Source organism: Athalia rosae, chromosome 8 (assembly GCF_917208135.1).
Source record: "Athalia rosae chromosome 8, iyAthRosa1.1, whole genome shotgun sequence".
Taxonomy (NCBI): domain Eukaryota; kingdom Metazoa; phylum Arthropoda; class Insecta; order Hymenoptera; family Athaliidae; genus Athalia; species Athalia rosae.
In genome coordinates, this window is record NC_064033.1 from 1,211,755 (window position 1) to 1,238,642 (window position 26,888).

Genomic DNA, 26,888 nt, shown 5'->3' on the forward strand with positions numbered 1-26,888 from the left:
CATACCTTACTGGTTGCTGCACCAAGCACCACCTGTGCTCCTAAACTTAGGGTGACATTTGTTATTATTCCGTTTCTTCGACCGTGACAACGTAAAAACGTCAAAACCCCAGGGCATTCGCGGATTATATCCGTCGGAGCTTAATGACGATCTCGCGAGCATGTGGACGTGTATAAATCTAGCCGGCAGCCGGTTGTAGGTGTAAATTGTTGTTTTATGAAAGACGGTGAGAAGGTCGTTCTTTTTCTTATGGGGGCATAAAAAGCGAGTCTGCACTGTACGGTGCAATAATTGCTGGTATCTTATTTTTTAGAACTGCGTCGTCTCGTCGAACGATCGAGCCAAATATCGGATAGAGTCATCGCCGGTTATCGAGAGACGTTCGTAAATACCTATAAAAACGGAGAGAAAAAGTGGATAAAAAAATAAGAAGAAGAAGAGGAGCTATAGGGTGCCGTCTGGCGCGTCGCATCGCATTGCGATTTCATTCGTTGGTTGATGATACAGAGCCAGACGAACAACGCGGGCGTACTCAGGTACGTCGCATTTTCGTACGTGACTGCGACTGCGCCGCATCGATTTACTCGAGGGTGGTTTTTGGCCCCTCCATTTTCCATCTTTCTCTTTGCACCCTCTCCGCCCCTATCGCTCCCTCGCTGTACTCCGCTGTACAACGGATGGCGTATAAGTATAAGCACGATTTCTGCAGGGTGGTGCACCCCCCCCTCCCCCCCGAGCTTCCGACCGTAACAGTCCAGATAATGCGGACTGCGGATCGCGTTCTTGTGGCACACTTGCACACATTCGGGTGAAAATTTTTACCATGACACGAGCGGGACGAACCACGTACGATGGTTGAAAACAAGGGGTGACCGGTGCGCTACTCCGATGGAAACACCTGAGGTTACGGCTGACTTTCTTTTCAAAGTCTCCCGTACCGAAATCCCTGAGGTAAACTGGCCGCTCGAAACCGAGCAGAAGTCGATGGCGAGTCCGATGCAACCCAGAGTCCAGGTCACGCTATGTACTCCCCCGTATTCTATAGGCTACTAGCACAGCACAGTGACACATTTTATTATATATGCGACCTTCTACTCCCCCCATTCTGCCTTCCGCCGTTGCAGGACTACTAATGAACAACACGATTTCAGTTTTCTATTGCGACATTCCGTTCCGTACCTTGCGGGGGATAACTTTGCGACACGGAATTCGTACGATTTGTAGAAAATATCCGGGTATCGGGTACGCGACCGTAAAACTCCGAAGGTCTCCGGTCTCGTTTTCAACCCGTTCGATCGTTATTGGAACGTAGAACGAATCTCCTCGCTCTCGGGCAATGTATGGAATGTTAATAGCTAATTGCAATTAACCGTAATTAACGAATTAGATAATAGAGGTCGGCAATTAGAGAATCGCTCGATTAACTCATCGCACACATTAAGCGTAGTTATCGTCGTTGCATTCGTACGTATCCGTTTACGAATCGTTACGCGAGTCTGAGTATATTCGGTGTACGTATTCGACTAGGACTCGTGTAACCACCTCGTGCAGCGGGAGTATGGAATTTCGTGTTTGTCGCTCTGTAGAGTCGAAACAGCCGCTAACAGCTGGTTACATATGACGCGTATGTAAATAACGAAATATACGTATATATACGTTTAGAATTCGTGTACGTCTGCCGCTCGGATACAATTATCCACCGCATATCTATTCAAGTTTTCGCGACGTTTGGTCGGCTTTTCATTTTACCGTACGAACGAACGAACGAACGAACGAACGCGATTTCAATTATACGAGAGAGCGCGCGACTATGATGAGATACGCGGTGATATACTGAAAACGATGATTACCGTGCCCGATGCTGGTGTCAGGCCACCGAGAATATAACAGAGCAGAGGAGGAAATTCAAATTTAGCGGTAATAAACGCGCCGGCGTAGGTACAACCGGTTTATATATAGATTCTGTATACGTAAGTATGCATTTATGTAGTTTTATATATATGTATACATGGGACTTGCGTAATTTCATAGGACATATATAACATCTCGCCGATGCAGTTGCAACTCGCACCCTCCGAGCACGTGGCACCGCTCGTCTCCTTCTTTTGTGAACGATACAAACGTGTTGACTTACCTAATTATACCGGGTTGTTTCTTTTCAGTTTCTATTTTACTTTGTTTTTTTTTTTTTTTATTTTCCTTCTCTCATTTCATCTCAACTTGAAACGTTCGCTTAGCAGACGTGTATATTCGAAAATACGATTATGGAAATAACTGTGACGAGGTAGACGACGACGACGATGACGATGACCGATATTTTTTTTTTTTCTCACTTATACCGTACCTTTGTTAAACGAGAACTATAAAACCATTCGTTCCGTAGCGCATGGTGGCAGAATAATCTTCCTACACGTTTATTCTTTGATGTTTCGCGGTTTTTTTTTTTCACTCTTCTTTTATCCGTTCTTCGGAGGCTACGGCGTGTATCGTTCGGCAAGAGTTTGTCGTCGTCGTCGTCAGATTTCATTCATATTTAAGAAACTAGTTAGTCGGGCAAGGCTGAATGGCTCGGGGATGCAAAGGCATCTTGAATAGAAGGTTTCCCGTGTTAGTGCGGTACAGCAGCAGCAGCCATGCGGGAATTGATTTTCCTCGACGTGTTTTAGTTGACGGCCGAAGACCGAGATGAGGAAGGAGAAGACGGTGATACCCCCCGTGTGTACACGTACGCGTTTTATTCACACACACACACGGTGTGCAAACGTAGGCATATATATATATATGTGAAAATTGCTGAGGCGAAGCAACGCGTTGCACCTAGACGTAAGGTGAAACGACGTTCGTTTAGTTTCCTAGCTTCTTCTGCAACCACTGCAGCAGCTGCACCTTCTCCACCGACTATTATAACAACGTGACTCGCAACGCCGCTGATGCTGCCGCATCGCGCTTCTATCCCCTTCTACCGGTTTACTTATTATTTCTTCCTTCTTCTTCTTAACGTTTTATTTTTTCCTATTTTTCAAAACTCCATTTCCTCCTCGTAATTTCAATTCGTTGCAACGTTATACCGTTGCTGTTTAGCAGAGAATTTATCAGAGACGACGTTCGATGCAACGTCGTCGAGATGATGCACCGGGTGATAAAAATTGCACGGCGAGACGAAATACGCAGTTGATTCCGCTGCTGTTGTTGTCGTCGTTGTCATCGTCGCGTTATTTTACATCTACGAAGATTCCCGGTTATTCCTGTTCGCGTTTTTTTTTTTCAAGCTGAAAGCGTATAAACTTCGTACGTGAAAATGAAGTAATGCACGAGAGAAGTCCTGCTCCGTTTCTCACTCTTCGGATCCACAAATCGATCGGTTTTGCCTGACTCCCCGTCGTCACTTGTACGTCGTTATACACGAAGTATAAACGTGTATTAATTTATTTGAAGAAATAAACAGGAGGAACGAGAAGCGGTGTAGGAACCCACGTTTCGAACACTCCCAACCCGATCTCACGCACGCACGAATTACCATGTATTTTATATATATATATATATATTTATATATATATATATCTAAATCCACCCACACGCGCACTTCACAACTCGCTCCGGAGCAAAAGGGTTACGGGTTATGGGTTACGCGGATGCAATTTAGTTGTATTATAAATAAGCTTCGCGTCTCAGATTTTATTATCAACATCGTGATCCTGGTCGTAGCTGATCCGGTGATATCTCGCGGTTCGATTTTTATTTTTTTCGTTGCATTTTTTGGAATAATTCGGAAATTCTGTAAAATCCATAAAATTTTCCATGGATTGTACGCGTACACTTCTCGATGAAAATTATTTTACTGGCAACACTCGCGTAGAAAAATTATACAAGGGTAACGCAGACGTCGGTCTCGTTCAAGGGATGAACCGGTCGATCGTTTCCGAAATTTTTGAGCTAGAGAATTATTTATTTGTTTTATTTTCTCGAATTTTTGGCGATCGACCTCAACTACCGCTGCTGGTATCAGCGACTGAGACTCGAAAGTCACGACTCTTCGCCGCCACCGGCACAGAAATTGCCAACCTTGTGCCAAGTGCGAAATGTGCGCGGTTTATGCTGCGCTGCTTCTGGTGCTGATTGCGGTGGCTACCAGCTAGCAAAGTATAAACCAGCCACGGTGGAGAACACGGACTTATTGTTAGTGAACGCGTTCGTTCGCTACTTTGCCTGATTCAGTCAGCTCCTCCGCTGCTGCTCCCGCGATTGCCTGCCTCGACGGTCCGACCCCCGATGAAAACGAGCGCATGCGTCGCAGCTCGATAAAATCTCCTCCCTTTGTTGTACGATGGTCAAATGCGGACCGATAGCCTTCGAAATCGCATTTGCACTGGCCAAAAAATTTTTTGGACGGTGCAATTTTACCCATTCTCGTCCGATTCACCGTCCCGCACGTGGGTACGAATGACAGCTGTCAGGCAGATGCGGGGTGGCTGGCTGTCCGGGAGCTAGAGGTGATAGGTCTGCACTTACGCCCCTTTTATTCTCACCGATACCTCGCCGTTGTAACATTTTTTCAATTCAACCCCCACACACTTTTCGACGGACGCTAAAAATGATTCTCAACTCAGATATCTGTACGTCTGATTGATTTGACGTTGATTAGCCCACGCGTGGACCGATGACTGTGGGTACATAATATATCGATGACGCATCGCTAATTAACTTTCACGGGTGCGCGTCGATATCAGCTAACAATAACAACGTTTAGTACGTAGGAAGGTTCTAGTTTCGATTACACTATTATACGTTGCGTAAAATTAAATTTGAACGGGCGCGATAAAAAGTAAAAAAAATAAAATAAAATAAAATAAAAATGTTAGAAGTGAAAAATCTCGCGGTTCGATCAATCGAGACGTTGTCCGATCCGATGGCAAATGGTAAAATAAAATTGTACCAAAGAGATTGGAGAACGATGAAAAAAAAAAAAAAAGGAAAAAATTAAAAAGTAGGTACGCAGCCTCCTCTGAGAATGCGTCACGGTCCGAAGCCCCCGAGTTCTTTTGACTCGTACAGCAGATTGTACGATTTACCTTTTCTTTACATGATTTTTTTTTTGTTTCATTTTTTTTTTTATTGTTATTTGCTTTTTTTACTCGGACGCAACACGAATTATTCACCCGTCATCGTTGTGTTACGCAAACGTCTGGGGTCCAATAAAAATCACGCGGTCGGATTGTTGTAAGTATATTGCCGCGATAAACGGAACGGAACGAAACGGGATAATTATTGCGTCTTTTGGTTCGGTACCGTACGGTAAACGTATTATTGAAACTTAGAAATTCATAATCCTCTTGAAACCAGACCCATTGCCGACTTAAGTCGTCGTCAAATTGCAGACAGCGAGATAATCGCATCGGGATTTCCGGTGATTTCTAGATTCGGAATGGAGAGAAATTAAGTATGGGTATTAGAGCAGAAGTCCGAAAAATTCACGTCCAAATTTTCGTTATATTATATATTATATTGTTTATGGTGTATTAAAATACAAATGCCGACTTTATGATGCAATATCTTTATGCACCTAGTATATATCTTACACAAATTTACGATAACAACGCGCGGGTTGAGATAAATGCCTGGATATCAGTAATAATAGTAATGGTATAATAATGTTTTCTTTTTTTTTCTTTCTTCTATTTGTCAAAATGTCACTCAATTCGCAACTTCGAATCACTCCGCTAGAAATAATAGTAATGATAATATTAATCTAGTCATGACTTTCTCTAAACTTCATCTACGCAACTTTTCAACGGATCGTAGCGAATACAGTGAACGCGATAATTTACCGCTGGAACATTATAATTAATAAGGCAACTTAAACGTATGCGGCGATAAAGACGCGGTTTTCAGAGAAAAGAACGAACAGATATGGTTGGATTTTGGAATATAGTGCCGTCTCGTTGTGGTTTGTTTTCCGTCTTCTTCCTGCTTGCTCCCGATATCAATTCTCTCTCCGCTAGAAGTCTATTGTTCGTCCTTTTCCTTCGCACCGTGCTTCAGGATCCTTGTGAATTCGATGTAGTCGAACATCGCACCCTTTATAGGCGCCTCGCGATACATTTCATCGACATCGTCGTCCGTGAATCTGTGGAGGAGCAATAAAACGAAAAATAGGTGTTTTTTTTTTTCTAAGATCCGCTGCTTCTTCTCACCTATCGCCCATGGTCGTGAGTAACTCGCGTAGACGTTCCTCGTTGATGTTACCGGTGTTCTCTTCGTCGAAACAACCGAAAGCGTTTTTGATTACGTCTTCAGGGTCGGTGCCTTGAAGGCGTTCGCCGAACAGGGTCAGGAACATTGTAAAGTTTATGGGCCCCGGGGCCTCGTTCATCATACCTTCGAGGTAATCGTCCGTAGGATTTTTTCCTGGTGCAGAAAAAAAAATATGGCTAATAGCGATCTGATGGAAAGACGAAACCGAATCTCGTCTTTGAATTTTTATACCTAGAGACGCTAACATGTCGTGAAGATCTTCCTTGTCGACGAATCCGTCGTGGTTTTGATCGATCATGTTGAAGGCTTCTTTGAATTCTGCTATTTGCGCTTGATCGAACATAGCGAATACATTAGAAGTCGCGCGTTGAGCACGCTTCTTTGTCGTCGCTCTGCGACCGGCTGTCTTTCGGGACGACATCTCTTATGTCTGAAAATAAAACTGGTTGTTTTAAATGGAAGATAACGAGCCGATATGCATAGTTATTTTTTTTTTATGGATTCGAAATACGCTACAGCGTTACCGATATATGTACTGATTCGGTCGAGAAACGTTGGGTATCCGTGACGTCGTTAGAAAGCAATGCAAAGAATTTCAGTTGACTCACAGAAAGTTTACATATAGTCAGCAGTCATCGTCGTTTCGTATTCGCCGAAAGATCTTGACTCGGTCTTTTGTATACCGAATGACTCGACGTGATAAGAGAAAAATATTGTCGCGTTGCCGACACCGAAGCATTGTAAATTCAGCTATGCCAAGACCCCATTGAAAGTTTTCGCTTATTAACTAAGCTTACTTAGCAGCAACGGCGGGTAGGGGTTTTCGTTTATTTTCGGAAAATTATAAGACAGGAAATTCTATGACGTCGCGCTTTCGGTTAAGGTAAAAATAAACTTGAACCCACGAGAATGCAATTAACTAGGTATTACTCTCGGGTTTATATATAAAAGTAAGAACAAGTCGACGAAAATGAAAGGGACATTGAGTATTCAAATGCATAGACTTTTGGATCAAGATGTTGCAATTTTTTTTTTTTTTACAATTATTCGTACAGTCTCCGCGAAGGTCGTAAATTTTTATTCTCTATCCCTTCACCAATGGGACGCTATACGTGATCGAGGCAGTTGATATTAGTATTCAAAAATTACTTGTTTCAAAACAGAAACAAAACAAATTGTGTTTTTCCTTTTTTTCGTAGATCATTTATTGTTTAATATTTCGAGATTTCAATCTATTTGCAATGGTTATATGGTTATCCTAATTTTTTCTTTAGCTAGAAAGTGATTTTTCCTAACTGTCTTGCGTTGAAAATAAAATTTCAACTCTACTAAAAGCGGCTCTGGAACTTCCATGAGCTCCGCGAGCAATGGCGGTCGTACTGGACGCGAGGCAGGTCGCTGTCAAATGTTCCTAGGAATTAAATTAAGGGCTGTAATATTATTAGAATGTGATTAATTTTTGTCTCTACGTATACCTGAGAGCGTGATTTACGATTATGAATTTAACTTACCTGAATTATACGACTTTGAAATGGAAAACTATCGAAAATTGTACACTCCGGTACGATACAACGGCGTTGTTATACGTGGAAACCGTCGTGGAAACTACAGAGCGCAGCTGCTAAAACTCGTCGTTTGTGACTCAGGCGATGAACACAACTTAGAGAACTTTTACCACAACGCACCACACCCGATGCTTTAGCGCCGCTCACGGGTACAGATTGAACTGGAAATACTTGTCCTACTTTTGGTTTACTCATTCATTTCACTCGTTATTTAATTGCGCCATTATCGTACGGATAGATCTTTCGGAAGCGAACAAATTGAAAGAATTACGCGTCGTTTATAATCGCTGCGATGTACGGATGTTTAAAGGCTGCTGCCTTGTCGGGGTTGCTTTCCACCCCCTGAGATAGATGGCGATTCAGATGTTTCAAACCGAACACCCGTGGGGTGGATTTTATTTCGTACGGGTTTGGGGGGGGGCAGAAACGCACATCGTACCTTTTAAAACCAAACCGAGGTAGCCGAGATACGAGGAGAACCGTAGTTGGAAACCAAGGCGTTCTCAAGACCCGATTCCATACCTTATATGGACTGCGAACGAACTAATTTTTTATTAAGTTTTGCAATGCGAGAAACGATCCAAGGAAAGACTTGTGCGCGCCTTTGCGAAGCGAGTAATAAAATCTGTCGGCTGTTTCGGCGGGGATGGAAAAATGAAATTTTTATCCTTTTCTTTTCTTTTTTAAATAAAACAAAAATCACTTCCTTATTTTATTCACACATTATATAACACATGTAATTAAGAGACGTGAATGCGTCACGTCATTTAAATATCGTTACATACTATAGTTACATACACATATTACATATCGATAACAATATTCGTAGTAATGACACGCATTCATGTATACCATAAGTTGATATTACACATATATATATATACAGAGAATCATACATTGCAGCCGAAACACAGAAATGGCCTACACTTATCCTATACAGAGTAGTTCTTCATCTTTTTCTTTTTTTTCTCTCCTACAACTCGTTCGCATTCGTGTCGATGTCTATTTACACATTTCAAATAATATATTAACATAGTATGGAGGTTTCATAAATTAATTATACACGGTATGGCTGGATCCCAGCTCTCTTTGAAATTCATTTCAAAAATGCGAAATGAAAATTGTATAACGACCTTCAATAGACTTTTTTTTTTTTTTTTTTCCTAACTTTTCATCGCACGGAGACACCGTTGATCGTTATGCCATTTCTGGGCGTCGGTTCCGCCTCGTAATGTCCACTTCTGTTGTCGTAAGCTCTGGTACCGTTGCTACCACCGTAGCTGTTGAATAAAGGACAGTAAAATATTAGCGCAATTTAGGCAAAAGCGAACTACCCAAAAGAAAATCGTTCGAATAGTATTACCCGTACGTGCTGCCGGCAATGCTGTACGGACTGTCGTAAAGTCCTTCTTCCGGTACATTTTCGTACATCGTATTTGGCGTACCGTCGTTCAAACTGGCGTAGGACATAACGACCGCGTTTTGATCATCCTTGCGTTCCGCAGCCTGAACATTTTCCGTATTTTTAACCGGCGTCGCCTTTCGCCTGGAAAGGATGAAATGAATTATTTTTCCTCCTTCGTTAAAATTCGATGACTCGTCGAGATATTTTAGAAATGACGCAGATGTACTCACAGTCGCAAGTAAACCAGCCCCAGTATCAATAGAATGAATAAAATTACTCCGGCGCCGATTCCAACGCTCGTTCCAACCCCCTGGGCTTCCGCTATCTCGTTCGACACCACTAGAAACGCGAAACGAAACAAGGGGTAAAAATAAAATCACGATCTCAGGATTTATCGCGTCCGAATAGTTACGTACTTTCACAAGTCGGTTCCTGGCCACTCCAGAGTCCGGTATCGAGACACTTTCTCAAAAAAGGTCCATTTCTTTCGAACTGCGGCAGGCAATGATATTCGGCAGCACCGCCGAAGGTCGTGGAACCGTTGACGACGATAACTCGGCCGTTGTCGATCGGATCCGGGTGCTTGCAGTCCACGGCTGGAAAAAAATAAAATTGACGAATATCGGTGGAAAAAAAAAAAAAAAAAACAGATTCGTGAATATCGAAGATAAAAATTGTCGATGAAATAATTACAGAAACACGCAGGTATGCTGCCGCTCCATGAACCGTTCTGTAGGCAAACTCTGGTCTCGTTTCCTTCCATGTAGTAACCTCGGGGACAAGCATAACGAGCTAAACCGCCGACACTGTGCGTCGAAACCTCGGCGGATAAAATACCAGTTTTATCCGGATCTCTGCATCTGATTTCTGCAGGGTAAAATTTCATTCAAACGATCAACATCCCTATTTATTACGAAGGCGAATTATTTGTAGGAAAAAAAAAAATTAGACAAACTTACCACGACAGACTGGAGTCTCGCTACTCCAAGTTGCGTTCTCGAGGCATAATCTCCTCGCGAAACCGTCGAGTTCAAAATTACCGTCACATTCGTAAAGTGCGGCGGCTCCGTAGTAGGACGCGTTCGAGGCAAGGGTGTAACGACCGTGTTGAATGTCTTCTGGTTTTCCACAGTCTACGTCTGAATGGAATATAAAGAAACGGTACGATTATCGTTTAGGGATGATTTTAAGCGATCGAAATAACCGATAAAAAAAAATGTTGTACCACTTACAGACACACTGGGGTACCGCGCCGCTCCATTTGCCATTATCCTCGCACGTAGAGAGCGGTTCTCCTATCACTTTGTATCCACGTTCGCAACGGTATTTGGCCAAGGCGCCAATTTTGTACGACGTCGCGCCGGTGTTCGAATTTTCCACGGTGCCGGTCCTCACCAATGTACGTCCGTACATACGGTCGTTTCCGGTTACCGAGAGGATACCGTGTTCCGCTAATACAGGCTCGGGGCATCGCACCTCTTTTAAAAAGAAAAAAAAAAAACAGAAAAGAAAAAAGTAAATCCCACGGTTGCGAATTTATTCGGGAATTTCAACGTCGCGTTATAGACGTGGGGTGACGTCGGATTTTACCCTCGCACTTCGGTGTTCCGTCGCTCCATTTTCCATTGTCGAGACAGTACCTCCTGGGGACACCGTTGAGTCTGTAGTTCCTCGTACAAGAATAAGTAATCTCGCTTCCCAAGTGAGTCGTACCGTTCGCGTATTCCACTGTGCCGTAGAGCACCGGTTGTACCTTGCCGCAGTCCACATCTGTCCGTGAAAAGCGATCGAGAATAATGACCGGGAAAATAATACGGAAAAATTCTAAATCGTCGTAAAAACTCACACTCGCAGTTGGGAACTTCCCCGCTCCAATCGCCGTCTTTGCCGCACGTTCGACGCGGTTCCCCGCGAAGAAGGTAACCCGTTTCGCAGTGGTATTCGATCACACTGTGAACGTTCAGGTCGTATCCCACCACGTAACTTCCGGTCGGAACTTCGGGCTCCTCGCAGGTAATTACTGACGAGTGAAAATTTCGAGATAAATATTTTTTTTTCGGACCCAAAGAAATTGCATCGCGTTTAATTTCGTCGGATAAACTCACGCTCGCACGAGGGGGTGTCGTCGCTCCACTTTCCGTCGCGGTTGCATTCGTGCTTCGCCTCGCCCAACAACCAGAAATCCGCCGGGCAAGTGTACTCCAACAGGCTACCGACCGTTGTCGTTCCATTTAGAAGCGTTACCGTGCCGGATTCAATTTGCGCGGGTGCTCCGCAGTCCACGAAACGACATTGGGGCGCTTTACCTGTCCATTTACCACCGATGTCGCACTCCAAGACCTTTTCGTGCGAGAATAATGATTGGAAAAAAAATTTAGATGATCAAAGATTTTAGAGTGTAGGTAGATCGAGAGTGAAGTTTTTCGTTACTCACGTTGTCGCCGAATAAAACGAAACCGTTTTGACAAGAATACGTCGCTTTCGATCCGGCGCGTCTTCCGGACGTTGCGACGAGACCTCCGTTGATCGACGGGGGCTCGGGACACCAGTCGACTTCAATCGAGACGATCGCGTTGATTAGTTGAAATTTTCTGAATAGTTTTTCGATAATTTTGGATTTTATTCAATACTCACACATGCACTGCGGTTGACTTCCCGACCAGATACCGGCGTCGCCGCATTCTCTCTTCGAATCTCCGGTCAATGTGTAATTGTCCTTGCAATTATACCTGGCCAACGCACCGTGCGTCGTTCTTCCGTTCAACAAGGTCACACTGCCGTGATCGAGTCCAGGAAGCGGACCGCAGTCCACGACTGGAAAAGAAAAATATCCTAACTTAATTTTCTGCCTTAGTAATTCGACGACAGTAAGATCAAATCGTTTTTGTTACTCACATTTACAATTCGGCGCACGTTCGCTCCAGAAACCCGACTCCCCGCAGGTCCTCGATCGCGAACCGACCAACATGAATCCTTCGGGACACTCGTAATCGATCATAGATCCCACCAATCTCTCGTTTCCGATTAATCGCGTGTTCTCCGCCTTGTCAGGACTCCCGCATGTCCTCGGTTCTTAAACACGATTAGATTCACACGTTTAATGTATCATTACCTTTGGAATTTTTTTTTCATTCGTTACGTCAGGTGAGAATAGCAGCGTACGCAATTACGCGGTACGTTGGTTCGACCAGTTTATAGTCTTTGCGGTAATTTTTATGGTGTTCGAAACAGCGAGTCTTACGTCTGCAGGTGAGGGTAATTGGGACACATACGCAAGGTTGAAAAATCGCGTTTGTTATTCCTCACGCCGCAAATTTTTGGCTCTGATTCACGACTGGTCCGTAAAACGGCATTGAGACGTGGGAGCCAGCGACTCCTTATTTGCATTGTGTTTTTGCTCTTGGAGATTTTCCTCCACACGTAATACGTACGTACAGAATTTCGATATACTCACTGCTCTGGCAAATCCAATGGAGGTAGTCCAGGTTGCAGCCGACGTCGTTCCAGAGCCAAGCTCTACCTCCGTCGAGTACCACGCAGTTTTGTTCACCGTTATAATTATTAGGTTGATCTTTCCCCCAGGCTGGCTTCTGTATTACGTCACCTGAAGACCGCGCCATACCGCGATTAGAATCAACGTCATCCGGCTATAGATTTTTTGGTAAAATATCAACGTACCGTTCACCCATCGCCAAGTTCTCGCGGTTATCTGTGGCTCTTTTTCAGCCCCTATCCAGACCAGCTGTGTTTTCAGTTTGTCTTTTCTTCTCTCGAGGTTGTTGAGAATGAATTTCGAAGACGATCCCTGAAGAGAAAGAAAAAAAAAAAAAAAAACATACGTTCGTTAGAATACCGAAAAAAATGGTAGAGTCAAGCGTCCGTAGGATAATTTTATTATTCACCATAAATCCGTGCACCAGATCGCCACCTCGTGCCTCGCAATAATTTCTGGCATCTCTGAATGAGCCTCCCTTCGTCACGACGAATTCGTAGCACGTCGAGTTGAAGGCTGCGAGGTCGGTGTCCGCCGGAGTACCGGCACTAGCGCATCTGTCCACCGAAAATTCTGAAATAAAAAATAATATTTTGAGTTAATATCAAAGTGGCCCGTCGTTGGCACTCCGATGGAGCGGAAGAACGACTCTGAGGCACGCCAAGGTTCATCGGCGTATCACTGTCAAGGAGACGTGAAAAGCGACGCGACATAAAACTCGGAGGCATTGAGCGTGGTAGGAATTTCCGGTTGACGGAATCGCGACGACGATTGTCAAATCAGAAAAATTACGAGAATCTTTTGCGTGATTTATTACCGTCGGTGGCGAAAACCTCGACCTCGCAAAGGCTCAGACTCCCTTCGACGCCTACGAGCTGGAGGAATACGTATTGTCCGATCAGGGCTCTGGCGCAAGTTAGAGTCTTCGTTACGCCCTCTTCTGCAAGAATTAAATCAATCCGTCGATTTAAAAAATATCGGGCTCTTTGAATTCACTGTGGGCACCGTGCGAAATTACGTATTACCTATGGTACCGGGGAACCAGGCACACAGTGGATTTCTTTGGAGTTCGGTGCTGCTGTTTCCCACTCGTATTTCAAGGTCCTTAAGCGGCTGATGACCTGAAATGGTTAGCGGAATATGAATAGATGCTGATTATTTTCGAGTAGGTAGAAACTGCGATATGGAGAGTATTTCGATCTCACCGCAACACCCCCTTGTCGTGACCCTGACTACTTTGACCGCGTATTCTTTCATCAGTTCAACCCTCCACCAAGGGCTGTGTTCGCTTTGAGTTTCCGTACACCTTCGTCCATCGTGTTCGGTACCAACGTCACCGTCGTTCCCGTGCGCCGCTTCGCCACCCCTTACGGTGGTCGACTGGTTCGAAGGTTTTCGAAAAGCTACGTTGGTCCCTGAATTGCGGAAAAAATAATTCTTCAGGGTGTCGAAATTTTCTCATTCGAAATATGTCGTTCGTTGAGCGCGGGGTGGATACGACGATTATGCTCGCGGAAGCGAAATATCGCGCGTGTCCTTCTGCATCGGAGGACGCGGAGTAAATCGTTGTACGATGATACGCGATGCCTTCGAGCGACGCAAAAAGAGAAAGTGAACGGAGTTACGCGGTCACAACGACATTTGTCCCGTTGACGATGTTTAATGTCGGCGGTCGTGAGATCCGATAGGTATTGTAAATTACAGGTGAAACGTCGACGTTCCACGATACTCACCGTCACCGGCGCCAGAAGCGAAACGTGCGCATTCATTAACGCCGTCAATTAGAAAATGTTCTTTTATATATGTTTATTCGCGTGTTTGTTTGATATTTTTTTTTCTTTTTTTTTGAAATAATTTCATCACGTAATTAGGGAGGAGAAAATAAAACGTCGCACAGATGACGCGACGGAGCGTCGGTGTTTGTAAAGTCACGAGGAGATATTCTTGGTAGAAAGATGAATTATTATACTCACCGCAGAATGGTAGGTCTCCTTGCCACTTCCCTCTGTTATTACAATTTAGCGTCGGTGGGCTGCAATACAACGTAACGTCATTTAAATTTATAAAACGGAAAAGGTAATTTATGAAATGAAAACTTTTCCGAATGTACAATCACCACACTTGGGTATTTGTTTTAGCTGCACAATTATGAGGTTTCCGGGATTTCTATTAGTTGGTATAAGTTCACGAAGACGTTGCATTGCCGCGGCTCTCAATCGTCTGTACGACGATAAATCTGTTGTACAGAAATTATCGAGATTCTCGATTTCTAGATCGTGCCAACTCTAACTGCCATTGTGCTTTTTTAACATTTCCGCATTATTACGCGATCGATTGTTCGATTATATGGTTGTACGGATCGGTGGACAATCGTTAGTGGGCTGTGACGATAAAACTCACCCGAACAATTCGTAGCCAGCGTCGCATGTGTAGGTTGCCAAAGTGCCAGGGGCCAAGGTTTCGCTCGACAAGGAAACCCGGGCGTTCATCGGCACTGCGGGATGGCCACATCGCACGTCCGTTTCTACGACTGGAAATGGTAAAAGAACGAGATAAAAAATAAATAAATAAAATTACAATGGAATTAAAATGCGAATAATGACATAGGGCAGAATTTTTTTCCACCTTATTAAATTCTGACCCCAACGACTATGTCTCGATGAAAAAAAATTTAATTCCCTTTTTCGGGAATATCCCACCTGCAGCGGAGTTGTTAATTACGATTACTTACTTCGATAATTAACGTTACTCTGAGAGCGAAAATACAATTAACGGAGACAAATATAGTTACAATGGTGAAAATAAAACTTCGTCAAGAGGTATAATACGAGGACGCGTTTACCGTATACGTATGGGACTTAATTAGTGTGGCCGCGATTTCTGCAACCTTCCTCGCTTCGACGTTGAACTTGAATTTCTACGCGGTGAATTGATTCAGTAGTTATTTCTACGTAGTCACGTTTACGTCCGCGCCGACAATTCATCGCCATCCGGAATTCAAACGTGATTTGGGGCCTCTGCTCACGCGAGACGTCGACTCCGCTGCAGGTATGGAAGCATGAAAATTTTGCGCTCTACTTGCGTTACGAGTCGATAAAATTCGTTGCCGAAGAAAATTCCGCTAAAATTCTGAACAACGTTGTCCGAAGACCCGAATAAACTTTTGGCGAATTTCTTGATTAATTATACGCATCCTCGCTTAGGCCACGAATATTTTTAACCGGTCCGTATCTTCGTCCATCGGATCGCGGACCCTCTGTTTTAAGTGCAAAAATCGTAAAATAAGTCGTCGGGTGAACACAAGCGATTCACTGAGCGTGACCTGCGCTTTGTTTTGCGCCTCGCTTTGTACTTCCCTCCGGTGAACAAAGCCATTAAAGTTTTTTCCCATTTTTTTTTTTTCCGTTTGTTCTTCTCTGCTCTCAGGAGAGCACGAATCTTTTTATACGTTATATTTTCTCTCGAATCCGAGATCTCCGTCTTACGCAGCTGCAATTTTTCACAAACATGTACGCGCGTCGTTCGCATTCTCCGATCGAAACTACCGTAGTGACTCCTCGCTCGCTGGATGGACTGATATCTGAGAAACTATTTCGTAGCATATGTAATTTTCGTATCGATCGGATCCACGATGCAGCAATGCGGCGACACATCCGACTTTCTATATAATATCTATTGCCCGTGTGTGTCGCATACGCGACTATTCATCCTCTTTTACCGCACGTGCATCTAAATGCAACGAAGTCGGGAGACGCGCACGACCTCCATATATCCCTCAGGGACTTTCCCCGGGGGGGGTCGGAATATATTCCGCGCTTTCCACTCGATCCATTTACGCCGATAACCATATCTTCGTCATTTCTTCTCTCCTTTTTCCCTTATATCATCGTATCATTTTCGAGAGCACGGCTCCCTGAGGAATAAGCGGAACGTATTATAATTGGGCGGCCAGGGGGTTCGGGTCAACCGGTCGCTCTCGTGGGCGATATCGGGCCGCGGCTAGATCGCAAGAGTCACGCGCGCACGACGTTCGGTTCTTTCATCGGTGGGGTCGGGTCGACCTGGGCCAGCTCGGACGCGGTCTCTCCGGTCTTGAGTCTCTTGCGAGTTGTGCCCTAGAAAATGGCCGAGTAACGGTACGACGAGTCGACGCGCCGTAAGAATTCCTCACAAACTCCGCGGACGTTCTTATGTACCTTACGACTCACCTCGAAACTGACCTTACTTGACCCGATGCCACGCGACAGATGGTCGCGTCTCTTCCTTCCCTACGTTTATTATCATTTTATTTTATTTCTTTTTCCTTACAACGCAACTTACGCAACGATCGTATCGGTATACGGTATGAGGCAGTTGCTGCGCCTGCCATCAGAGAAACGAAGACTATTCGAGTGTTGAATTTTTTCGTATCCCCGAGTCTATCCGAAAAAAATGGGACAACCGCGAGACGGAATTTTTTAATCATCTTTTTTCATCACGTTAAAAATTTCTTTACTCTCGTAACGGCAGATCGAGCTTCGGATCTGGCTTCGAACATCCGGTGGACGTTTGAAACGCTGCGCAATGACGGAGAAGTCAAAATAACGGAGAATCACCTCTCCGAGCGCACTGCCACGAGCGACGGGGGCTAATCGACATTATATTTGCCGCGACGCGTCGAAAACGAACTTTATGTCGCGTCTCCTGCTCGAATCTTTTGAGCTGTCGTAATACAAGCCACTCGATCGTAACCGGTTCGTAATTTTATCGGATAACACTTTCGCGGACGCATACGATACGTACACACGTATGCGCGGAGTCTCATCGTCGTAGACTCTGAATTCGTACACGACTCGTCAGAAAATTATTGTTTTTCTGCGTGAGAATGGAATTGCGAAAAATGGGATACTCGCGTGAGGTAAAAAAAAAAAAACTAACTTGGGGAGAGCGTACCGATTTGAACATTTTCTGCTACCGCATGTACAACGCCGTGTCTACCGAGTTTCCCAATCTATTGTTTTCTCACCCGCCGATGCAGTTTCGAAACTATATACTTTACAGGCCAATCTTCCCATCAAATTAAAAAGTTATGCAAATCTATCCTATCTATCTTTAATGATCGGCGGTAACCACCTAATACGTGTACGTGCGTATTGCACTCGGTTACTCAAAAATTCTCGATTCCTATACGATCTGCGATTTCTTATGCATCGAAAAAATCGGTGTATTGATCCATTGATCGATTATTAATTACGCAATATTTTGTATCACGCATGGTTTTGCAAATGAGCGATATATTCTGGGGGATTTTATTGAATTTCATCATCTATGCCTCGATCACGATGGAGAACGGACGGCATTATTTTTATTACGGACACGGTGTAATAGGTTTATGATTAAATTAACTCGGGTCAGACCGTGTCACGATAGACGACAGTTTCATACTTCCATCAGGATTTTGGCTGACTGAGCATGAAAAACTGTTTCGTAATAGCGATATCGATCGTGACTTCTTATAAGATGTATTACGTTTACAATTTTACGTAATGTACATACCGGTGGAAAAAAGGAATTTCGGTTATGAGAATTTATTATAGAAAAAATGCGGCAATCCGCAAGTGAACCCTACGCGATAAAAATAAAAGGTAACAAAAAATCGGAACAAGGCCTCCGCGGAAGGTGGCATAAGGATGGAGCGTATAGAAAGGTCGAGTCTAGTAAACCGCTGTTGGAGAGTTGAAATACAATCTAGGGTATATTAAAACCGAGGCGATAGGTACAGGTTGCTAAATGTTACACCGGTCTCACTGTGATAGTAGCCGATTTTTCATTCGTTTTATTTTTTTTTCTACGGATCCACGATCTACGGATAATACCTTAGCATAACGAGTCGACGGGGGGGTACCGACTCCACCTTTATTTTATACTTGATGAATAGGGCCTCAACAGCGACGTACGCTCACCGAGGTATGCAGAAGAATGAGCTAATGGGCACTACGCTGCTAGATGCAATTCGCGCTATATTCCACAGTATACACGCCCTCGGAATTGTTGTAGTAGTGACGCCTTTCCATTTGTATACCTGCGGTAAGCGATCGCACGCCTTTCCCTCGTATCGATCAATTTTTTTCGACGCGTTTCGACGATATCGCAGAGAGAAAAAGAAAAAAAAAAAAGAAAATGATCAAAAATACCGCGTGAACATTGGAGGAATAATATTCTTCGATCGGTAATAATTTGACGAATACAGATTTCGGACGTGAGCGGGTTACCGGTTCGTACCGTGTCACGCGTCCAGATATCCCCCACTTTTCAACTTTTACCGGTTTAGGTTGTTCGATATAAATGCGTCATTAGGAATATCGAGAAGACCGCGGTCGTGACACGTATTCTGGTAGTCGTCGTCTTCGATTCCGATGGAAGATATTCAAATCCCAGCTTTGATTTGTTTTTTTTTTTTTTCTCTCTTCTACAAATAATATCACGAAACCGTAAGCTGAATGCAATGAAATTTTGTAGGGTAGTCGTTAGCTGCTGCAATTACGTAACATGTATAACGTGCCGAACTCGGTACGACCGCGCGTTTCATATTTATTTATATATACTTAGGAGTAGAAATTTTTTCGTTACATAATAATGCGGCTCGGTCCTTGCTAAACAAGTACAGTGCGCAGCGCTTGTGTCAGAAAATTATGAAGACCGTAATTCAGGGACTGTTGATACTTAATGAGTTTAACTCGGTGCCTATAATTGGTTAACAAACAGTAACGATCGTACCAGAGGGGGCCGTTGACTCTTTCGATTCCTGTTTTTACACCCACGATTTTTTCTCTTCACGAATTACCCGCTGCCAATTTACTTATATAGGAAATCAGAAGCAAGTCGTGTAGCGTATTTGAATAGAAAAAAAGAAATCGATCGAAGAACTTTTGAAGGGGCGCTCGAAAAAAAAAAAAAAAAAAAAAAAAATTATTGCACGGTAGAACGACGGTGATATCGCGTAATGTCGAAGTCGACCGTTCTTCGTTGTATTTACGTGAGTCGAATTGTATTAACCGTACAGTTTCAATCATATCGAGACACGAGGGGAAAGTTTTGCGCGAGTCACAATTTATGTTACGAATTTACTCGTCGTATTAGGTATACGTATGATAATGGATAAGTTCCGTGCATAACGCGGATAACGTAGCGGTCAAAATACCAGACATGGCGTACCAGTTTGTCCGTTGCTAAGTTTTCCAAGTTTTCGAGGTCAACCGGTAGGTTCCTTTCGAAGTTAAAAACCGAACGGATTATTAGCTCGGACAGGTGAGAGTCGCCTTCCTTTTTGCTAATCGACACCTGCGTACGGGGTGCAGGTCAGTAGGTATGATGAAAAATTATTATTTCGTCAAGCTGATTGCAGACGATCAATTTTTCAGGGCGAATTATACTTTTGTTTGAAATAAAATTTTTCTACCCTTCACCGTTCCTCGCGTACCGCACGAAATAGTCTTTGTTCGATCAAATCTCAAGGAGATCTCCCGAGAGTCACGACGCTGATGCCGATGCCAATTTTCTTTACTTTCACATCGACTGTATATATACAGGCCAACATTCCACGAGCTCGTTCTTTAATCTACGTCATTATAATTAAACGTTGTATACCCACGCAGCTGTGGGTTCGCTCCAATAATTTCTCCCCCGTTATGAAGAAATGCATACAGGAATAATGTCGAGTGAATCGGTTTTATTAAAAATACTCTCGATCGGAATATCATTCGAATAGAATGGACGCATCACACGTACGAACGGTATCGCCCACTTGCTCCTTCGTTGTGAATACTGTCCTCGAATATTCGCTAAAACTTCGAGGTCGTCCGGTGTGTTACTATATTTATAATTTCATACACAGATACGTATACGTGTACTACCTGTATCCGTGCGCGCATTAAAATAATTTTATACCCGGCGTGTACGAATTATTTGGCGATGGTGGTGACATTATTTGGATTCGAAAATCGAAATAATCCAATCGTCACCGTCCGCGGTGACATTTGAGACGTACCTTGAACCGGGTTGGTTAAAATTGCCGGTGCGACGAGGATGACTAGGAAACACTGTAATAGGGACATATTGTTTCCCGCCCTTTGAAATGTCCCACTTCACTTCACAAGGTTTCACATTTACGCTCCTATACTCGAATCCCTCTTTTGCCAATTTATCTTTGACATGGACAATCGCGGTAATCGCGGTCGCAGTTCTTCAGAATCTCAATGAAATTATCACGGTAAAAACTTGCACGTAACTTTCACAGATTATATCCCTGCGGTATATCTATTACCTTCTCCACGCTTTATTATTATAATAACGTTGAAACCAGGCGAGAAATCGGCGCTAGCGAAATGAAACCGGAGCAACCAGCCCCTCAAATTCACACGCGCACGAGGTGTTGCTGATGGTTACATACCCACGCACCAAGGTCCTAATCAAAGGCGTACCAACGCAGATTAAGCGAAGATGGAACACTTCCTGAACTAGCGAATTTAATTAGGAACGGAAATGTTCACTTTTAATTGTATAGGCAGCGTTGCGCGAGAGCCCCGGACGATACTCAGCGCCAGGCATTGAAATCACTTTACTTTTCTTCGAATGTTGCTGGCTCTTGTTAAGCGGCCTTCGAAGACATTTCGTCAATTCTTCGACTTTTCGTTCTCTTTTTTCAGTTTTCTTTCGACATTCGCTGGGTCGATGTATGAATATATATATTTTTCTGAACCCTTCCAAATGTACCGGTTCGATATTTTGGTTTTTAGAGCGAAATCTTTGCGTGATCTCAAAGGCTTGTCCTCGCCACTGCACCGTACGGGCTGTGGTATAATTTTTTTTCGCTCTTTTTTCTTTTCTTCAACGCATAAAAATAGCGAAAGACCGGAGTAGAATATAGATTGTGTTCGAAAGAGGGGTCCGGTTCTCTCGACGACGCGTTCCCTTCACCGGTCGACGGATCACTGTTCTTTGGATGGTAAAAGAGTTGTTTGCCGCTGCAGGAGAACGCGAAGCCCACCTTGGGACCTAAGGCTCTTCGATATGAAAGTATAAACCGCCTTTGCTGCTGCTGCTGCTGCTGCTGCTGCTGCTGCCATGAACGAGAATCGCTCGACTTGTTCTATTATTTTGAACAACAGTTGCGAGTTGTGATAAATATATATTATGTGCAGCTAAACTTCCCCGCGCTAATGTATATGGTGTAGTAAATTTTATTGGATTTAAACGGAACCTTTCCAATTTTTTATTCCAATAGGTTCTCGTTCATTGAGTAGCTGCAGAAATATTGCTCGATATGATATCGGATTGCGCGTTTATCGTATAGGTGTAAAAGCGTTCTGTGAGAATCCAAGTCTGTTTAATTATTATTAAACAACCTGGTGACTGCACAAGCCATATGGATATTATCGCAAAGAGGAATCTGCAACGGAATCCATATAGAATACACGTACGATGTACTTCAATGATTTTTATTTTAATTAATGGCAATAAATATCAAGTTTTTCCCGCGTGGGATTTCTACAGTCACAACTTTTCTACGCGATTGCCTTTATATATGTATACATATTAATTTACCTAATTACAGAAACGAGCAGCGGTCTCGTTAAAGCTGCGTGAGAATGATTTCACCAATGAGGGAAGAGTCTCACTTCGTTTATGCGCGAGTGTAGAAAAAAACCGGAGCCCCCTCTTCCCCGTTATCGAGATCGCGGAATATCCGATTTCCCGTTAGAAAATCTACCCGCAAACTCCTCGTTGAGTAATTGATATCGCCTATCGGCTAATTGCAAAAGCGAGTAAACTTTATCTCGTGGAATGTTTGACCGTACGAGCTCGTGGCCCCTGGTTGACCTTTTACCTGTCGAGGCTTCCTTCGAATCCTCGTTTGAAACCTTTCGCGTCTTCGTGAGTCTTTCGTCGGTTACGTTTACTCCGTTTTAGGGTCAGTAAAGTCAAGGTCCGCGCGTTACGAGTATCGTAATTAGTAGAACTGCGGGACATATCGAATCCCTGTAAAGGTATATAGTGAATCGGCTTCAACCGGACGGAATCGGTTGTACCGTTAAACCGCAACTGCGTACCGTACCGCACATGTATATGCAACTTGTAAAAATGTTCACCGTCGATAATTTCTTAGCCTCGCAATTCCCTCCGTCTTCGTTTTTTTATTTTTTTTTTCTTTCAATTCTCTTTTGCTCCGTTGATGCGTGAATGTAAATAATGTATTTTAAACTTCATACTTGTGCATAAAGTGTATATTATAGTACACGATAATATACATGCGCACTTTTTTTCTCAGTTACGTCACGCTTCGTCGGTGCCCCTTTCACCTGGTGCCACGAGGTTCGAATGTGGGGAGCAGCCGTGCCAGCTGCCCCATCGCCGTTACCGCGACTAGACCAAATCCGTCCAAACGATTCAAATTTGAGTCAAAAAACCTAAATAAAAAAAAAAACCTACTCCTAGGCATAGAATATCGTCGATGAAAGATGGTTTTTTTTTCGCCCATCCGCCGTGCCGAGGTAAAATCTGGCGCGTTTAATCCGAAAGCGAACCCAGTTTTCGATTCTATTTTTAGCGGTATCGCCGGCGATCCGTTTCCCGATGTACGGTGTATCAGAAGAGCGCGAGCGACGCAACCCCGTGATAACGAAGATGCAGCTGGTTATCTCGTACAGAGGACGGTAATCCGTTGCCGGCGTCGCGACGCTCCGAAAGGTGAAAGAAGCGCAGGCGTCGCTCACCTAGTATCGCGTACAGAGCTAGTCGTCGACATGCGCATCGTGATCATCATCTACGCCAACACGTCGATATTATTTTTGCTTGTGACCATCATCAATACGTGTGTATACGTACGTTACACGTGCAGGGGAATAAGCTCCGGCTTTCCGACAACCCGATGCAGGGTATACCCGCCTGTCCAACATGGCGCAGGTCGCTGTGCCGATGCGGGTACGTCGATACCGCATCGAACGTCCGAATAACTCGTGAAATATTATCGTTTTATCGTTAGTATTCCGATAGAGAAAAATAAATAAATAACAAGAACATGTTCAAAGGAGTGTGGATCGGTGATAGAGGAAATTTTACCGCAGAGACGATTATTGGGGATAAACTCAGGCTCTGTTGCTCACCCGAATCTTTGGTAATGTAAATTATACATGCGTACATGTACACGTAGATCCATTAACAGTTTTTTTTTTAACGATATAGAAATTATACGAATTCAATAAGACCTGTGCGATGAAAAATACACGGATAATATTTCCGGTACACCCGTTTAACGCCATGGTGTAATTACTAATTATGCGAAGTACGCGGATGTAACGATGCCGTAATACGTGCCGGGCGTACGGATAGTGAACCTGTCGCTCGAGTGAGAGGAGAGGCTGAAACATTGAGATGATCTCCAATGTCAGTCTCAATCCTGTCACGGTCTTCCTGAATTGTATCTTGAATTTTTTCGATCATCGCCTAGTTCGTTAGACGCAATTATCCATCGATTCATCCCACAGGTACGAGAGTCGGGGTGATACGAATAAATCGGCCATGGCCGATGAGGGAGTCGAGGTCCGCGAATGCCTGAGCAGCTGGCTGGCCTACCTCCAGGTAAATCGTGGGAGACTCGATTAAAAAAAAATTATCAAACACTGTGGGGGTGTTGTGACGTTGAATTGTTTTCTTTTCTCGTTCGTCAAGACGTTGAACGGTCTGTGCACCGCGGGTACGAAACTCGCGCAATCTCTCCAGGCTCTGTTGTCCACCCACGAGGGAGAGGACGCTCCGGCGGCGCGATGCCGTTTGACGGGACAGTGTCTCGCGGGTTGGGAAGAACTTACCAGGGCAACGAACGTCGCTAGCAATACCGTAAAAAGTCACGTGAGCCACGTTATGGCATCTCTCACGGAGACTCAGGGTGCGGGAACGGCCGATTCGCAGGTCAGTCGCATCCGTTTCGACGCGGGGTGATCTTCCGGCTAATCCCTTTTTCCCATTGCAGGATATTTTGTGCGACAATCTTCTGACCTTCATCAATCTACAGTATCAGTTCTGTCTCGCTTGCTGCGAGTGTCTCGGTGAGTTTTTCGCGTAGCCGGGAAAATTATCGGATCGAATCCGCGAGACGTAGCAATTCCGATTCGTCCGCAGGTGGAATGGCGGAGTGTTCTTGTTCTCGTAACGGGAGGTCGGAATGCGACGTCGCGGCTTTGCAACGATGTTTCGAGAGACTGTACAGTCCGTCGAGCGGCTCTTCCTCGGGAGGTCAACAGCACCTCCAGGGTCAAAGGTCGCGGCTCCCTTACCCCCTCTTTCCGCTGCAAGTACAGAGAAGGTGGTCCGAGACGGCGGCCGCCGAAGTTTCCGGTACCGCGGTTGAAAATGCAACCAGACGCTGGTCCATGCCGTGGGACTGTCGACACGTTTCCGACTTTCTCGAAACCCCGCCGACCACTCATCACGATCATATCAGGGGTAAACTCAAAGTACCGATACCGCAGGAGAGGGGGAGACCCGTAACCCCCGATAATTCATCATGGAAATCCTCGACGATGGCCAGTCAGGACGGACTCAGGGAAGCCATTCAACTGCTCTCTTGTAGACCGGGTGGGTTTCCGGCGATTCGGGCCGATTCGCTTCTTATATTTATTCGCGTTTTTTCCATTCCTATCTATTCTGCAGGGATCAGACCCTCGACGCAGCTTTATCACCCCAGTCAGCACATTCCAGGGGTCACTCTGACCACGTGTAGCTTCGATAGAAACAGCGACGGTTCCGGCACCGCCTGGCCCGATACCCGATCCAGTTCCAGATGCTGGCCCAGAGACGTTAACGATCATTCCGACCACTCGGGTAAGGGACGATGCAAAAGAAAGGTCTTCACCGTCGATCGAGGGATGTAATCAATTAATTTTAGCCTCGGAGCAAAGCGGTACCAGCGGTAGCGGTCACAGAGACAGTAAAGATAGCATACAATCGCAGAGTGACCACAGCGGAATCGGTCACCGAGAATCGGATGCGGGTAGATATCGGAAATCTCCGCGTTAGAAAATCCATCTGAGGATTTGTAAATCGATTTGAGAAAACAAAAAAAAAATTTTCACAGGTATCGGGGAGATTTTGGGATCGAGAAAGAGCAGTTCTTCGAACGATTCGTGCGTGTCTGCTCAAAGTCGTTCGGGTTCGGAAGGCGCGGTCATCGGAGGGGTAAAAATTTTACGAATAAACTGAACCGACTCGTTCGTCTTGACTCTACCCCCTCCCCCTTTTTTACAATTTTTCTTTCAGGAATCTGCGCGGTCTCAGCTCTACTCGATGTGGAGCGGGGGCGACTTGCCGTTCATAAAGCTGCCGGACGCTAGCAGCGAACAATCCGACAAAGACGCCTCCACTTGATTAATGATTTTCTCCATTTTTAATAATCGTTTTTTTTTTTTTTCGATACTCAAGATTTTTAATACGCGAGGTAAAACCCGATAGTTCTCTCGTTGTCCTTCGCCGGTTAAAGGAATTGCAACGTCCATCGAGACGCGTCGAATTGATATTGAAATTTGGATTCCTCGTTCCTCGTATTCGAATTAGATGATTCCTACTTTGTACCTTGCGATGTATATGCTCCTCGTCTAGTTAATTAATGAGTGAATACTGTCCAGCTGATTTTATTAGATGTTTTATATCGTGGACGAGCTGTTTGACACGTGAGTCTGAATTTTTAATATAATCAAATCCCCTTGTGAGAGCTGCAGTTTAAAAAAATTCTCTACGCGTTATTATAGGGTATTCAAAATACCGTTACAATCCCCCGGTGTACGTGTATAGGTGTGCGTGTTGATGGATGTACCATATATATTTAAAAATTTGTTGGTTTTTTTTTCGTTCTTCTAAAATTGAGATAAAGGGTTTTCATTTTTTATATTGTAACCATATCGAATTTTTACCACAAAAAGGCTAGATATTGTTAATAAAAGAGAGAAAAAACGTTTCAAAAAAATGTAAACGATAGATTGAATATTTTAAACCCGAAACCCGTGGATAATTTTTGTTCGGCGACTGCAGTCCTCGTTACGTTCGATTATATAGTTTTATTAATTATGGCACAATACAAATTATATTATCAATATCTCGACTTATCGGAGAAACTTACGCTATTCACTGCTGCCTATAAGAA

The 26,888-nt window shown here is 44.2% G+C and overlaps 4 protein-coding genes across 7 annotated transcripts in view; 1 reads left to right on the top strand and 3 right to left on the bottom strand.

The window, feature by feature from the left end:
- Positions 1–4,184, bottom strand: part of LOC105692389 — a 36,606-nt gene extending 32,422 nt beyond the window's left edge. The window contains exon 1 of one of the 2 annotated variants that reach the window (XM_048659634.1): positions 2,730–4,184. The gene's annotated coding sequence lies outside the window, so the exon portion shown is untranslated. Of the gene's footprint in view, positions 1–2,344 lie in introns of both variants that reach the window. The other variant, XM_012411556.3, reaches the window with a different exon arrangement.
- Positions 1,734–26,687, top strand: LOC105692415. 3 transcript variants are annotated; one of them, XM_048659638.1, is made up of 9 exons: positions 1,734–1,917; positions 24,238–24,331; positions 24,422–24,661; positions 24,723–24,798; positions 24,872–25,327; positions 25,403–25,573; positions 25,638–25,742; positions 25,827–25,927; positions 26,009–26,687. In XM_048659638.1, exons 2-9 carry the CDS (start codon positions 24,272–24,274, stop codon positions 26,114–26,116), a joined length of 1,317 nt encoding a protein of 438 aa, XP_048515595.1. In that variant the 5' UTR covers positions 1,734–1,917; positions 24,238–24,271; the 3' UTR covers positions 26,117–26,687. The 3 variants fall into 3 exon arrangements, with proteins under 3 accessions (XP_048515595.1, XP_048515596.1, XP_048515593.1); XM_048659639.1 differs by lacking the exon at positions 1,734–1,917 and adding an exon at positions 15,673–15,763; XM_048659636.1 differs by lacking the exon at positions 1,734–1,917 and adding an exon at positions 23,030–23,867.
- On the bottom strand, positions 5,468–7,903 carry LOC105692382 (myosin regulatory light chain sqh). Its single transcript, XM_012411549.3, has 4 exons — positions 7,764–7,903; positions 6,484–6,682; positions 6,192–6,405; positions 5,468–6,124 (listed from the first exon to the last, which is right to left on the bottom strand). Exons 2-4 carry the CDS (start codon positions 6,671–6,673, stop codon positions 6,004–6,006), a joined length of 525 nt encoding a protein of 174 aa, XP_012266972.1. The 5' UTR covers positions 6,674–6,682; positions 7,764–7,903; the 3' UTR covers positions 5,468–6,003.
- On the bottom strand, positions 6,665–21,696 carry LOC105692385 (sushi, von Willebrand factor type A, EGF and pentraxin domain-containing protein 1). Its single transcript, XM_048659631.1, has 23 exons — positions 20,742–21,696; positions 15,116–15,245; positions 14,689–14,747; positions 13,921–14,130; positions 13,741–13,836; positions 13,533–13,655; positions 13,125–13,288; positions 12,901–13,027; positions 12,677–12,826; positions 12,118–12,294; positions 11,857–12,036; positions 11,657–11,775; positions 11,328–11,562; positions 11,069–11,242; positions 10,813–10,992; positions 10,455–10,700; positions 10,182–10,361; positions 9,916–10,089; positions 9,639–9,818; positions 9,453–9,561; positions 9,181–9,363; positions 7,764–9,097; positions 6,665–7,663 (listed from the first exon to the last, which is right to left on the bottom strand). Exons 1-22 carry the CDS (start codon positions 20,806–20,808, stop codon positions 8,989–8,991), a joined length of 3,372 nt encoding a protein of 1,123 aa, XP_048515588.1. The 5' UTR covers positions 20,809–21,696; the 3' UTR covers positions 6,665–7,663; positions 7,764–8,988.
- Positions 26,688–26,888: the final 201 nt, after the last annotated feature.